This window comes from Vipera ursinii, assembly GCF_947247035.1.
Source record: "Vipera ursinii genome assembly, chromosome: 4".
NCBI lineage: Eukaryota > Metazoa > Chordata > Lepidosauria > Squamata > Viperidae > Vipera > Vipera ursinii.
The window spans coordinates 68465915-68481705 of NC_139514.1; the positions used below are offsets into that span (position 1 = coordinate 68465915).

Consider the following 15791-nt stretch of genomic DNA (forward strand, 5'->3'; position numbering starts at 1 on the left):
GGCTGAGGAGAAAGAAAGACCAGGCCAAAATCATTCAGCTGGTCCTCATGGCAAAAACAGGGTTTAAACTTATAGTTCTACAGCTCCCTAGCCTGTGGCCTTAATCAGTGGACCAAATTGGTTCTTTATAAAGGTTTCCTTTCCTCTTCTTGGCTCCAAGGAAAAGGACCACAGAGAGCTCCTGGCGGGTCGGCCTGACGCCTAGCACCCAGGAGGCCGCATCCAGGGCCGCCAATCAGCTGGCGACTCCGTACAGCTGGCTCCGACCTCCGCTGACGGGCTCCAGTCCACAGAGAGCTCCCAGCGGGAGGAAGGAAGGGACAAAGAGGGAGGGAAGGAAAGAAGGAAGGAAGGAAGGAAAGAAGAAATGGGGAAAGCCCAGATGCTAGGCAAGCAAGGGAAAGAGTGTGTGTGTGTGTGTGTGTGTGTGTGTGTGTGTGTGTGTGTGTGTAGAAATCTCCGGCTGCAATTCCTGTGCAAGATTTCTTGCTCACAAAACGAAGGGACAAAGAGGGACCGAAGGAAGGAAAAGGAGGGAGGGAGGAAGGAAGGAAGGGACAAAGAAGGAGGGAAGGAAGGAAGAAAGGAAGAAGAAATGAGGAAACCCCAGATGCGGGGAAGCCAGGGAAAGAGTGTGTGTGTCTGGTGGTGGTGGTGAGGAGAAATCCCCGGCTGCAATCCTGTGCAAGATTTTCTGCTTGCAAAAGGAAGGGACAAAGAAGGAGGGAAGAAAGGAAGGAAAGAAGGAAGGAAGGGACAATGGGAGGGAATGAGGGCACCCACCCCAGTCCCACCCCCCGCCACCAGAGACCCATGGATTCCCCCCACACAGGCACCCTGCAACCTGAGTGATGAGCTGCCCACCCCGGCCATTGCCTTCGCTTGTCAAAAAGCTGCAAAAGGTGATCACAAGACCCTGGGACACTGTGACTGTCATGAGTATGAATCAGTTGCCAAACATCTGAATGTAAATCACATGACCCTGGGGATGCTGCTGCAACAGTCATAAGTGTGAAAAGTGGTCATAAGTCAATTTTTTCAGTGCTGTTGTAACTTCAAACAGTCACTAAGCGAATTGTTGTAAGTTGAGGACTACTTGTACTTTATCATTTTCCCCCTTTTTCTTTTTGGTCAAGTTTTTGACACCTTGCTGGGCAACTGGTGGTACCCAGATATTGCCTTATCCTAAAAGTGGTACAATGGGTGAAAAGGTTGAAAAGCCCTGAGCTAAGGGAAGAAGAAGAAACTGGAAGTACAAAGAGACAGAAGAAGTGGTAAGAGCAAGAGAACAGGGACAGATAAGAACAACTAGAAGATTAAGACCTATATAAAAACTTATCTATTCGAACAAGCCGGCCTGGTCTGATGGGTTTGGGGTTTTAACATTATTTTTAACTAACTTACTACATTGGGCACAATCATTTAACTTTAAATCTTGTATCCTGTATTCTTATTTTTATTGTCCTGTACACCGCCCTGAGTCCTTCGGGAGAAGGGCGGTATATAAATCAAATAAATAAATAAATAAATAAATAAATAAATAAATAAATAAATAAATAAATTATAATTGAAGGAGATGGAGAAGGAAAATGGGATTCTTACAATGAATGTAAATGGACTGAACTCCCCTATAAAAAGGAAAAAATTTTTTACATGACTATAAAGATTAAAAATGGATATAATTTGCCTCCAAGAAACACATATTAAGAAACAACACTACAAACTGTTGGAGCAACTGAATATTGGGAAAGTTCATGGCGCATTAGCTGAACAAAAGAAAAGAGGAATAGCTCTATATATTAAAGAAATAATGAATCCCAAACAAATCTATGCAGACGAAGAGGGAAGATTATTGATGGTGGAAATAATGATAAACCAAAAACAGATAGTGATAGTAGCACTTGTTGTTGTTGTTAGCTGCGAAGTCATGTCCGACTCATCGCGACCCTATGGACAACGTTCCTCCAGGCCTTCCTGTCCTCTACCATCTTCTGGAGTCCATTTAAGCTCATGCCTACTGCTTCAGTGACTCCATCCAGCCACCTCATTCTCTGTCGTCCCCTTCTTCTATTGCCCTCGATCTTTCCCAGCATTAGGCTCTTCTTCAGTGAGTCCTTCCTTCTCATTAGGTGGCCAAAGTATTTGAGTTTTAGCTTCAGGATCTGGCCTTCTAAAGAGCAGTCAGGATTGATCTCCTCTAGGACTGACCGGTTTGATCGCCTTGCAGTCCAAGTGACTCGCAGGAGTCTTCTCCAGCACCATAGTTCAAAGGCCTCAATTCTTTGGCGCTCAGCCTTTCTTATGGTCCAACTTTCACTGCCATACATTGCAACTGGGAAGACCATAGCCTTGACTATACGCACTTTTGTTGACAGGGTGATGTCTCTGCTTTTTAGTGTGCTGTCTAGATTTGCCATGGCTTTTCTCCCCAGGAGCAAGCGTCTTTTAATTTCTTGGCTACAGTCCCCATCTGCAGTGATCTTGGAGCCCAGGAAAATAAAATCTGTCACTACTTCCATTTCTTCCCCATCTATTTGCCAGGAATTGAGAGGGCCAGATGCCATGATCTTGGTTTTCTTAATGTTAAGTTTCAACCCAAGTTTTGCACTCTCCTTCTTCACCCGCAACAAGAGGCTCTTTAGTTCTTCTTCACTTTCTGCCATTAGAGTGGTATCATCTGCGTATCTTAGGTTGTTGATATTTCTTCCGGCAATCTTAATTCCAACTTTTGATTCATCTAGCCCTGCCTTTCTCATGATGTGCTCTGCATATAAGTTAAATAGGCAGGGCGACAGTATACAGCCTTGCCGGACTCCTTTCCCAATTTTGAACCAATCAGTGGTTCCGTGTCCAGTTCTCACTGTTGCTTCTTGACCCGCATATAGGTTTCTCAAGAGACAAATAAGATGGTCTGGTACTCCCATCTCTTTAAGAACTTGCCACAGTTTGTTATGATCCACACAATCAAAGGCTTTAGCATAGTCAATGAAGCAGAAGTAGATGTTTTTCTGGAACTCCCTTGCTTTCTCCACTACATGCACCTAATAACAAACAAGAAGAGTTCTACCGAAAATTGCATAAAAAATAATGGAATTGGAATATCAAAATATTTGTTTAATGGGAGAAATAGCAGATGAAACACTGGACTATAAAAGTAGTAAAATAGGGAAAAAAGGGAAAAATATACTCCCTAAAATTTTCTTCAAAATGGCAGAAGAAATTTGTATTCAGGATATATGGAGGGGAAAAAAATCCAAAAAAACTACAATATATTTTCTATTCAAATAGACACAAATGGTCCAGAATTGATATGATATGGATAGCTCCTGAACTAACTACGATTATACAAGAGATCGAGATAGAATCTAACATATGGGCAGACCACAATCCAATAAAGATGACTTGGAAAGGAATTGGGAGGAATTGAGAAAAAAATTAAGATGTTCAATGAATAAATCTTTACTGAAAGAGAAAGAATTTATACAAATAGCAACAAAAGGAATGGAATTCCAATTTCACTCTGAAATACTTTCCTGGGGAAAAAAAATTCCTAGTTGATGCCTTGTCTAAGATGCCCCAGTACAGAAGCTGCCAAGAGGAGATTGTAAATTCTATTATTCCGCTGCCACAATCAATGTCACAAGTGATCACTAGGGACCAAGTGCACACGCAATCTATGGAGCCAGATAGCCCTTAAAAAAAAACCTTAAGCAAGAGTTAAAAACTGACACTTAGTTCCAGGCAAATAAGACCCTACTGACCCAACGGGACAGTTTAGCCTGGAAGGGCTCTAAATTGTACCTGCCTGACACCCTCAGACTCCAGGCACTTCAATGCAGTCATGACACCAAGCAAGCCGGCCACTTTGGATTCCTAAGGAAGTTACATTTGGTCTGGAGGCAATTTTGGTGGCCAGGGATGAAAAAGGACATTGAAAGCTATGTAAAAAGTTGTGCCACTTGTGCCACCATGAAAAAGCAACCTGGAAAACCCCCTGGATTGTTGCAGCAAGTAGCGGACCCCTCTGAACTCTGGGAAGAGATAGCTATGGACTTTATTGTTGAATTACTGGAAAGTAGGGGAAATACAGTAATATGAACTGTCATTGATCTCTTTTCAAAGCAGGTTCATTTTATAGCCTGCTCAGGGCTTCCCTCTGCAAAAAAACTAGCCAAAATATTTCTGAAACATATATACCACCTCCATGGTGCTCCCAAGAGGATTATATCAGACAGGGGAGTTCAATTTACGGTGAGATTTTGGAGAGACTTTCTCAAGCTAATTGGGTCCACATAAGGACTTTTCATCTGAGCACGAATGGATCAGCTGAACAAGCTAACATGATGGTGAACAATATATCAGATGCTATGTTCACTAACAAGAAACTAACTGGGCTGACCTGCATTTTGCTGAAGTGGCTTATAATTATGCCGTGCACAGCAGTACTGGACTTACTCCATTTAAAATAGTCACCGACAGAGAGTTCGTTCCTATGCCTGAATACCCCCAAGAACCACCTGCCTCACAAACTTTAGATCAATGGGTGACATCATGACAGACTGTTTGGATTAATGTAAAAAAAAGCTAACACAAGCTGCAAAAACATACAACAAACAAGCTGATAAGAAGCAATCCCCTCAGAGACCATTCCAGATGGGGGAGAAAGTCTAACTTTCAACTAAATATTTGAGACCTAAATTACCTAGCAAGAAATTGGGATCAAAATTTCTTGGCCCTTTTCCTATAATTAAAATTATAAATCCTCTGAAAGTGGAGTTACAACTTCCTCACTTGTTGGGGAAAATCCACCCTGTTTTCCATTGTAGTTTGCTAAAACCTTTCAGAGAGTCGACCTTAAGACCAATTCCTAGGAAAGCACCTGGTGCCCTTTTGATTGAGGGGGAAACTCATTATGAAATTAAATGAATCCTTGACTCTAGAATATACAAAGGGAGATTACAGTACTTAGTACGGTGGAAGGGATATCCATTGTCAGAGACCACTTGGGTGAAAAGTACAGACATTAAGGCAGATAGGTTGATAAAAAATTTTTTTATGATAAGCATCTTCAGAAACCTCAGGGAGATTCCTAACTTCTCCGTTTACAGGATCTGTCTTCTCTTTGGGAGGCTCCGACTGTCAACTCTGCAACGGGCATGAATGACGTTCATTTTCGGTTGCCACCAGACTAGGAGGGGTGTGTGGAATTTTTCTGCTAGCTAAAACAATTCTCTGTCTTGTGGAACCAAGGTCATTTTTGTTTGCTGGACTGGGAGGCTGAGCTTTCTGTTAGAAAGCCTGCCAAGCTATTCCATTGGGAAACGATGATTGCATAGTAATGTGGTGGGAAGTTTAACTTTGTATACTGTAACTCTTTGGAGGGACTAGTCTTGGTTTCACTCTTGACAGTGCCAATAAACATGTTCTCAAAGGAAACCTCAAAGCTCAGAGTTCTGTTTTAGTTGGTCTCATCTATTGGAACCATGACACCAACTTTATATTCCTTCCTTTTACTTTTAACAATCTTGATATTTCATCTCTTCAAATTCTGTCTTAGAATTAGATTTCTTTTCATTTCTTTCTTTGTTCCTTCTCACAAAATCCTTCAAAACAAGTTTCTTTTATAAATCCAGTATAAGAAAATTGTCTAGGTCACTGTTTTGGTTATTTGCATATCACTTTTCATTATTAAGACATCAGCCAATTTCATATGTATATCCAGCATAACATCTTTTTCTATATCATTCTTGTACCTTGTCATTTTTAAATCCATTTTGAATTAGTATCAGTCTTGTCCAGTAAACTTGATCCTTTTCCACAAAATTGTATAAATATAGTCTATTTGTAATGGTAGACATCTGAAAAATTAATTTCTATGTCCATTGTTCATAGATATGCTTCAGTACATATCATGATTAAAGCATTTTGCTCCACTCTGTGTTAGTAAGTCAAATTTAAGTGCTCTTCTCCTTTAATTGTAATCTTTAATTCCTTCTGGTTCCCTCTCATGTGCGGTTGTACCTTCAAGTACAAATGGGTGAGCTCATAATTTCTCCTTTTTCTGGGGAGACTTTACTGGCTAGAATTCACTGTGTGTCCAGTGATCTCCGCCACAATGTTGTCTCACTCCTTCAGGGACATCTAGTTCACCATGAATCTTCATTGGAAGTCCTTTTTTTTTTTTTTGCATTATTTCATCCACTGTCCTCGTCAGAAATCACAGATATTTTATAACAGAGGTAGCAACAAGAAATGTGAAAGTATATATGTATAAATAAGCTTGAAGTTCTATACTGGTGCATTAATTACAGAATTAGTAGGTAACAAGCTATACATGCTACAATGTTACTTATTGGATACAAAATTTAGATTCCATTTAAGCGACTAGTGTTCACTGAATTATAAATTTCTTTATTTTACATTTGACGCTATCTGCAACTTTCTAGTCACTTTAATGACAGGCAAGGTTTCCAAAAAATCTCTAGTTTCCTTTCTGTGAGTGAATATTGATGGTAATTCATTTATACTTTTTCTCCAAAGAAAGTTAATTTTTAGTGCAAAACTGGTGATTAACTCCCTCACAATTTGAAACAGATAATTTGTAATAGAGAACAGCTAGTTTAAGTCTTATTGTAGGTGTTGATTAACTTGTATGGCAGTAAAAATTTTTTACAGTTGTGGGTTTTCAAACTCTAAAGCCTTATGAAGGGATGTAGAAAAACTTTTGATTAATTATCCATGTTTGTACCAAGAGTAGATTCATACATTATATTCAGTCATGGCATTAGTATGATTTATTGAATAAAAACTGTAATTGCTTCGTTTCACATGACACACTAACAAATCATAGTTTTAAATGAATAGAATAGAATAGAATAGAATAGAATAGAATAGAATAGAATAGAATAGAATAGAATAGAATAGAATAGAATAGAATAGAATAGAATAGAATAGAATAGAATAGAATAGAATAGAATAGAGCTGGAAGGGACCTTGCAGGTCTTCTAGTCCAGCCCGCTGCTCAAGCAGGAGAACCTATACCGTCTCAGACAGGTGAATGTCCGGTCTCTTCTTAAAAATCTCCAGTGATGGAGCGCCCACGATTTCTGGGGGTAAGCTGTTCCACTTCTTGATTGTCCTCACTGTCAGGAAGTTTCTCCTTAATTCCAGATTGCTTCTCCCTTTGATCAGTCTCCAACCATTATTTCTCGTCCTTCCCTCTGGTGCTTTAGTGAACAACCTGGCCCTCTCTGCCATGTGGCAGCCCCTCAGATATTGGAACACTGCTATCATCTCTCCCCTATTTCTTCTTTTCTTTAGACTATCCAAACCGAAGTCCTGCAGCCGTTCTTTGTATGTTTTAGTCTCCAGGCCTTTGATCATTTTAGTTGCTCTTCTCTGAATTTTTTCCAAACTCTCAACATCTTTTCTGTGATACGGTGACCAAAATTGGCTGCAGTATTCCAGGTGTGGTCTTACTAGGGTTTTATAAAGTGATAATAATACTTTGGATTATTGATTATTGATTATTGATATTGATTCTATGCCTCTGTTTATACAACCCAGGATTGTATAGTAATGGATTTACACAATATCTTACCCTAAAAACATTTCATATAGTAAGAAAACCCATCATTGTGTATTTTAAAATATTCATGTTTAGTAATATATTTCACTTTGTAATGGACTTAGATATTATTATAAAACAGTTATAAATCATTTAGCAACCATTGCTAACTGGATCAGAGACAACCAGTGGAATGAAGATTGATTATATAATCTATTTTGCATGAAAATTAAAGTGTACATTAATTGATATTTTTAAAAAAACTTTTCAATTTAGCGGATTTTCAGAATAGTGTTTTCATTCAATTGTAAGAAAAAAACTCAGAATTAGGGATCATCTAATCCTAAGATTAGTACGAGCTTCAAGATGTTTACTTTGTCTGGTGGCTAGAAAATTAGAAAAAAATCAGTGCCTTGACACTGCCAAAAGTCAGGACACAGTTTATATTTTGCAACTACTACTGCAGAATATGGTGCAGCTTTCAACATGTATTATAGAACACTGTGAATAATTGAGGGTCTTGTTCTTAATCTAGAAAACTCTTTATTTTATACATGTGATTCATCACTTGCTATTAGAGACTTGTTTTAACTTATAAACCAAATTACAACTTTTTACTTTGACAGGAAGGGGAAGTTATTAAATATGTAAGCAATAATTTTATTAGCTATATATAATAATGTAATCTGATTTTATTCATATTAAATCAAGAGTAGTTTTTTTGTACTATTTCCATTCATTTCTGTTTGGTATTTGATATACTTTTCAAATGTAATGTTACTCAGTTGCAACAAAAATTGTGCAACCCTGTTGTATACCACTGACTTTGTGACATAAATGGGTTTTAATACAACATGGTTTTTCAACAGACATAATATCCCAGTACTGAACAGTGCCAACAACTGAATTTTTTTCTAAGTAAACAATACTTTTAAAACTAGGGTGAATATTGGAAGGTAAAGAGATAACATAATCGAAGATGGAAGAATCTGATTTTCTAGAACACTGTTTTGCTTTTTTGCTGTTTAATGTAGTTTGAAAAGCTATCTTTTATTTTATACATAAGTCATTATAATTTACAACATAGGTTCCTGCATATTTTAGATCACCATTTCATTAAAATAGAAAAGCTGTTTTTTAATTAACATGGAAAAAGATTATGCACATGGGTGTGTTTATGAGAAAAAAAGAATACTATTTTACCACTGAAAAGAAAAAATGTTCAGTTGATAAAAATTATACAAAGTGTTCTAAGAAATAGAATAGAATATTTTTTATTTGCCAAGTGTGATTGGACACACAAGGAATTTGTCTCCAGTGTATAAGCTCTCAATATACATATAAACAACAGAGTGATAAATAAAAATTAAATATATCTCTTAACAGACAAAAATGTATGTGGAAGAGGACACTGTTTTCCATAATTGTTTTTTTTTGTCTAAAATAAGTGGTGGTGGTTAATTATTAAGCCTTAAACTTGGTTGCTTCCTATTTTTGCTGCATTTGCTTAATCCTGAGTCACAGAAACCTTAAGACAGTATTATAAGGACTATTTTTTTCTCTTTTTGCCTGAAGTTTTCCCAACTGAAGAATGCTAGCACAAAGATGGTTAGGAACACTGTTACAATGGAGGTTGCTACTTGCATCTCCCTGGGCAACCACCATTGTTTGTCCTGAGCTTTGCCAACTAGGTAAGATTTCCTTCTATGCTTCATCCTTCATGTACAATTTGTGTAACAAACTTAGCATTTAGAAAATTCAGACTGCAGATGTGTGCATGTTACATCTGAGTAATAAACAGGTTTTGGCTATAAAAATAATTTTATTACCTACCACCAGAAGTTGTAACCTGCCTCCAGAACTTGTGAATGCTCCAACACTGGAAGTTTTTAAGAAGAGACTGGACAGCCATTTGCCTGAAATGGTATAGGGTTTCCTGCCTGAGCAGCGGGTTGGACTAGATGACCTCCAAGGTACTTTCCAACTTTATTATTGTTACTATTGTTGTTGCTGCTGTTTTTGTTGTATTTCTTTAGGACAAGTATTAATTTTTTAGGATAAAAAGCCTATTAGAATCTTGTTGGCTTCTTTGTTGTTAATTGTTCAATAAAGGCTAAAAGGGTTTAGTGTGTATTATATTTAGCCTAGAGTGTATATATCCTAGAAAGAGTGCAGAGAAAAGCAATAAAATGGTAAGGAGTCTGGAGGTTAAACCATATGATGAATGACTGAGGAAACTAGGTATGTTTAGTATAATGAAGAGAAGCACTAAGGCTGATATGTTTTAAGGGGCTGTTACAGAGAAGAAGGGGTTGACCTATTCTCCAAAGCACCTGAGGTAACAGGTAGAAGATCATTAAAGTGGGATCCAACCTAGAAATAAGGAGAAATTTCCTGACAATTAATTAGTAGAATGGTTTACTTCTAGACGTTGTGGGTGCTCCATCACTGGAGATTTTCAAGAAGACTGGAAAGCCACTTGTCCAGAATGGTTTTGGTCACCTGCTTGAGTAAGGGATTAGACTAAAAGATCTCCAAGGTCCCTTCCAACCCTATTGTTCTATGTTCTATGAACATTTTAGAACTGAAATACATGTAAGTAGCTTGTGATTATAAGGGACACGGTGGCTCAGTGGGTTAGGACGCTGAGCTTGTCGATCGGAAGGTCGGCAGTTTGGCGGGTCGAATCCCGAGTGCCGCGTAACAGAGTGAGCGCCTGTTACTCCTCCCAGCTCCTGCCAACCTAGCAGTTCGAAAGCACGTAAAAATGCAAGTAGAAAAATAGGGACCACCACACTGGGAAGGTAACAGCGCTCCGTGCACCTTTGGCGTCTAGTCATGCCGGCCACATGACCACGGAGACATCCTCGGACAAGCGCTGGCTCTTCGGCTTTGAAACGGAGATGAGAACCGGCCCCTAGAGTCGGAAATGACTAGCACGCATGTGCGGGGGAACCTTTACCTTTACCTTTAGCTTGTGATTACGGTTGACAGAAAGTGGAGCTCCACTTTCCATGGGTTGTTTCATTCTGCTAGGGAGCCCCCAGGGGCTGAAAGTCATCCTGGACAGGTGGTGTTAAAGGGGGGAACTCTGCTGATCACAGGTGGATGATGGACAGCTCATTTGATCACGGGAAAACCCTCCAAACCATTAGGAGAAAGGTATAGCTTTATTTGTTGTGTCTAAGCCAAGGAATTGGCTTGGAGCCCAGACATGAATATCTGGCTAGCCTCTCTGATGTCCTTGAAGATTGGAAACTTTTAGACCTGCAAGGAACAACTAGAGATAGAGCAAAATATGGCTTTTTGTTGTTTCCTGTTTGGTGGGATTTATCAACTGAATTAAAGCCTCCTAGCTACTTTGGATTACAAACATCGATTGATTTACAATTTTGGACTTTTATTTATTTATTTTATTTTAATCCCATTTATATCCTGCCCTTCTCCGAAGACTCAGGGCGGCTTACAATATAAGCACAAACCAATGTGCTTAGCAATAGCCTTCATTCTATGTATATGCCTGCTTATTAGGGCTTTCACACACACCCCAAGCGGCATTATTACAAAGTCAGCTTAATTGCCCCCAACAATCTGGGTCCTCATTTTACCTACCTCGGAAGGATGGAAGGCTGAGTCAACCTTGAGCCTGGTGGGATGTGAACCTGCACTAATTGCAGGCAGCTGGTGTTACCTAAGGAGGCATTAGCCCACTGCTCCACCAAGGCTCTTGTAAGAACCATCTGGAGCTAGAGGAAAATATGGCTTTCTGCTGCTTCCTGTCTGGTAGGATCTACTGATAGGATAAAGGCCTGTTGGCTACTTTGGATTATAAACATCTGCAATTTTGGATTTTAGATGTAAGGACTGTGGCAGGTTTCATAACTTTTCCTCTGGATTTGGTGTTGACTGACAGAGTTGGATTATAAATGTCTCTTATCCTTGGTGGATCTGCACATTGGAACATACTGGATTATAAAGGTTATAGATAAAACAAAAGACTATAAGAACTATATAATTTTATGTTAAATTCAAACTATTTATTGATGTATTGAGTATAAGACTAGCTATATTGGATAAGGCTACCCTTCTTTTAGCATATTAGTTTGATAACAGAATAACTGGATGGTGGGAATAAAAATGAGTGTTCCAAATCTTGCTAAAATTAAAAAAAAATCTTCTGCACCCTCCTCTGTGGCTCCCAGCCCTATACACCAAAGATCCATAGAATCAATGCTTCAAAAAGAAAAATCTAACAATTTTCAAAAGGAAATACAGACAACACTGCAGCTAATCCAAGAAGCAATTGCTTCACATAAAGAAGATGCAAGAAAAAAATCATGACACAAAAAACAACCAGCAAAAATTGGAAGAAAAAATGGATAAGATAAATGAACAGGTTTTTAATATAAACTCACAACTAGAAAACTTTCAACAAATGATTACAAAGAATGAACAAAGAATTCAGAAAATGGAAGAAAAATCAGAGGAAACTGAGAAAAAGATTGAGGAAATAAAACAAGAAAACCAAAGACTGACAAAGGCAAATAAAAAATTGGAAGACACAGTGGTAGCATTGGAGATGGAGAAAGCGTCATACCTACTAAAATTCCAGAACATACTGAAAGATAAGGAGGAAGATCTAACAGAACTGGTCAGAAATATGTTAGAGGAAGCACTGGAAATTGAGAAATAAGAAGTGGAAGGAGAGCTCGATCAAATATATATATAGTCAACTCAAGCTATGCAAGAAGACATAGAGTGCCCACAGAGGTACATGTTAGATTTGTGAAGAGAACAATAAGGGATGAAATACTGAAAAGAGTGAGGGAAGAACCGCTGCAATATAGAAAAAAGGAGACTGTGGTTCTGAAACAGATCCACTGGAGGATAATACTCTCAGAAACAATACCAATTTTTGACCACAAAATTAAATGAAAAAGGGGAAAACTTTAGATGGTTGGTCCTGGAGGGGATCCTAATCAACTGGAATTCTAAACGATACAGATTGGATTCCACCTTTAAAGCAGCAGAATTTTATGAGACATGAAAGTTTTTTTGAAGAAAAAACACAAGGCACACAAGTAGACAGGGATTTTGAAAAACAGGAAGAGGCAGATACACAAAGCGAAGAAGAAGGAAAAAAAGAAAATGCAGGCTAGAAGGAGAGGGACTAAGAGAACAAAGACAGAAAAGAACTACCAGGAAACCAAAACCTAAATAAGATGGAAAAGGAAAGTGGGATCCTTTCAGTGAATACTAATGGACTGAACTCCCCCTCAAAAAGGAAAAAAATATTTACATGATTACAAAAATTAAAAAGGGACATAATTTGCCTTTAAGAATCACATATATAGAAAAACATTATAAATTCCTGTAATGCCCGAAAATTGGGAAACTTTATTTCACTGCAGCACAATAAAAGAAAAGGGGAGTAGCTTTATATATTAGAGAGACAGTAGACTCCAAACAGGTCTATACAGATGAAGAAGGAAGAATTCTAATGGTGGAAATAATGATAAATCAAAAACGGTATTGATAATAGCAATATATGCTCCAAACAATAAACAAGAAAATTTTTATCAGAAACTACACAGGAAAATATTGGAAATAGAATATCAAATTGTGGATGAAAAATTAGATTTGTTGTTGTTGTTAGTTGCGAAGTCATGTCCGACCCATCGCGACCCCATGGACAATGTTCCTCCAGGCCTTCCTGTCCTCTACCATCTTCTGGAGTCCATTTAGGCTCACGCCTACTGCTTCAGTGACTCCATCCAGCCACCTCATTTTCTGTTGTCTCTTCCTTCTTCTTCTTTTTTTTAATAGCAAATTTTATTATTTAAAACTTTGGACAAGGTGTTAACGGTCTGACAATCCTTCTTGTCTTACATCATTTTTGTGTTTTATAGACATATATACACTTTATGTACATATCATTTATATACAGTTATAGAATATTCAATCTTACCAACCACCTTATTCTAGTAATATGTGAAATCAGCATCCTGTGTGTTTCTGTTGTGACCTTCCTTTCTGATCCGATGGTTTTGAAAATGTTGATATAACCCTTGCTTCTCATTCCATAGGAATGCATGTCAGCCTAATTGCAGATCATGGCCTTCTAGAATTAATAATCTTTTATTCTTTAAAATTATCCATTCTCTAATCCAGGTTAACGCCGCTGCATGATAATATGTTTCCCAGTCTGGTAGTCCAAAACCCCCATTTTCTTTAACATCCTGCAGATGTTTCATTTTAATTCTTGGTTTTTTCCCTTGCCATATAAAATTTAATGTCAATTTGTTCAGGTTCCCAAAAATTTTTTGATCAAGTTGTATAGGAATATTTTGGAAGAGGAATAGGATTTTAGGTAATACATTCATTTTTATGACAGCAATTCTCCCTAACAATGAAAGGCTCAAGTTTCCCCATCTTTCCAGGTCTTCTTTTATTTGTTTCACTATTTTGTCATAATTGTCTTCTTTGATTGAAGTGCATCTGGCCGTAATAGCAATTCCTAGATATTTTATCTTCTTAACTATTTGTATATCCATAATCCTAGCCAAGTTTTCTTTCTGTTTATTCGTCATATTTTTAACAATCATTTTAGTTTTACCCTTGTTTATTTTCAGCCCAGCAGCTTCTCCATATTTATCTAATTCTTCTAATTCTTCGGTCCTGATTGTTGTGAATCCTTCATAATAAAGACCAAATCATCCGCAAATGCTTGAAGTTTAAATTTTTTTAAAAAAAATTCTAATCCTTTTATATGTGGTTCGTTTCTAATTATCCTCATTAGGACCTCTAGCATCAGTATAAATAGTAATGGGGATAAGGACATCCTTGTTGTGTTCCTTTTTGTATTTGAAATTTCCTGGTTGTTTCCCCATTTATTTATTTATTGTTTTAGCTTCCTGATTAGTATATATTGCCCTTATTATATTTATAAATTTTTCACCCATATCCATATACCTAAGTTGTTGATATATAAATGGCCACTTAACGTTCAAAGGCCTTCTGGGCATCTAGGAATAATAACGCCATTTGTTGTCCACTGTGTATTTCATAATATTCTAGGGTGTCCAATATTATCCTAATGTGCTTAGTTTGTCTTTTGGCTAGAAATCCATTCTGGTCCACATGTATACAATTATTTAAAAACCTTTTTAATCGCTCAGCTATAATTGTTGTAAATATCTTATAGTCAGAATTAAGTAAAGATATTGGTCTATAGTTTTGAATTGATGTATGGTCTGTGTTATCTTTTTGAATCAGGACAATATTCACCTCTGACCATGACTTTGGGGTTTTTGCTTCATCCAGGACCGTGTTAAACACATCCAATAAAGGTTCTCCTAAAATGTATTGTTCCTTATAAATTTCTATCGGGAGGCCGTCAGGATCTGATGCTTTGTTATTTTTTTGTTTATTAATGGCCATTATCACCTCTGACATCCTAATTTCTTCATTCAACATATTTTTAATTTCCTCTGTAACTTTTAGTAGTGTTGCTTTTTTGAAACATTCCTCCGCTTTCTCCTCATTTTCCAGGCTATCTTCCTTATATAATTTCTCATAAAATTCCTGGGCTATAATTTTTTTCTCCTCTTCTTGATAGTGCATTCGCCCTTTGTCATCTCGTAATTTACCAATCCAACTTTTCTCCTTGTTTTTTCAATTTGTGTGCAAGCCATCAACCAGGTTTGTTTGCATTTTCGAAAAAGTTCTGTTTTATACGTCTTACCTGTTGTGCTAATTTTTCTTTTTCTAAGATGTTAAGTTTATGTTTAATTAAGTCTATTTGTTGTTTTACATTCTTTTTTGTGGTTCTTGGTGGAGTATTGTTTCTAATCTTTTGTATTCCCCTTCTAACATTTTCTGTTGTTTTTTCTACTTATTCTTTTTCGCCATATATGGTATAGCTACTCCTCTCATAATTGCCTTAGCTGTGTCCCAATGATTTTGGACAGAGGTGTCTTCAGCTTTATTTTCTTTAAAAAAGAAGTCCAATTCTCTCTCCATCTTTAATCTGAAGTCATCTTCTTTTAATATTGATCTTTGTATAGTCCATCTAGATGTTTTTTTGGGCCCTTTCCAGCTAAATTTCACAGGGTTGTGGTCTGCCCCAGTGCTTGTCTCTCTACACACGTCTTCAACCAGAGTTAATTTTCCTTGACATCCACACCGTGTCAATCCTAGACCACGAGTTATGTTGATTAGAATA

General features: G+C 37.5%; 1 protein-coding gene across 1 annotated transcript in view; it reads left to right on the forward strand.

Moving 5' to 3' along the window:
• Positions 1 to 9158: 9158 nt before the first annotated feature.
• The window catches only part of CLTRN (collectrin, amino acid transport regulator), a gene marked incomplete at both ends in the record, with an annotated part of 31341 nt that continues 24708 nt past the window's right edge, over positions 9159 to 15791 (forward strand). Inside the window, 2 exon segments of the mRNA XM_083361285.1 lie at positions 9159 to 9258; positions 11989 to 12229. Of these exon segments, the coding sequence (XP_083217411.1) occupies positions 9159 to 9258; positions 11989 to 12229 (341 nt within the window).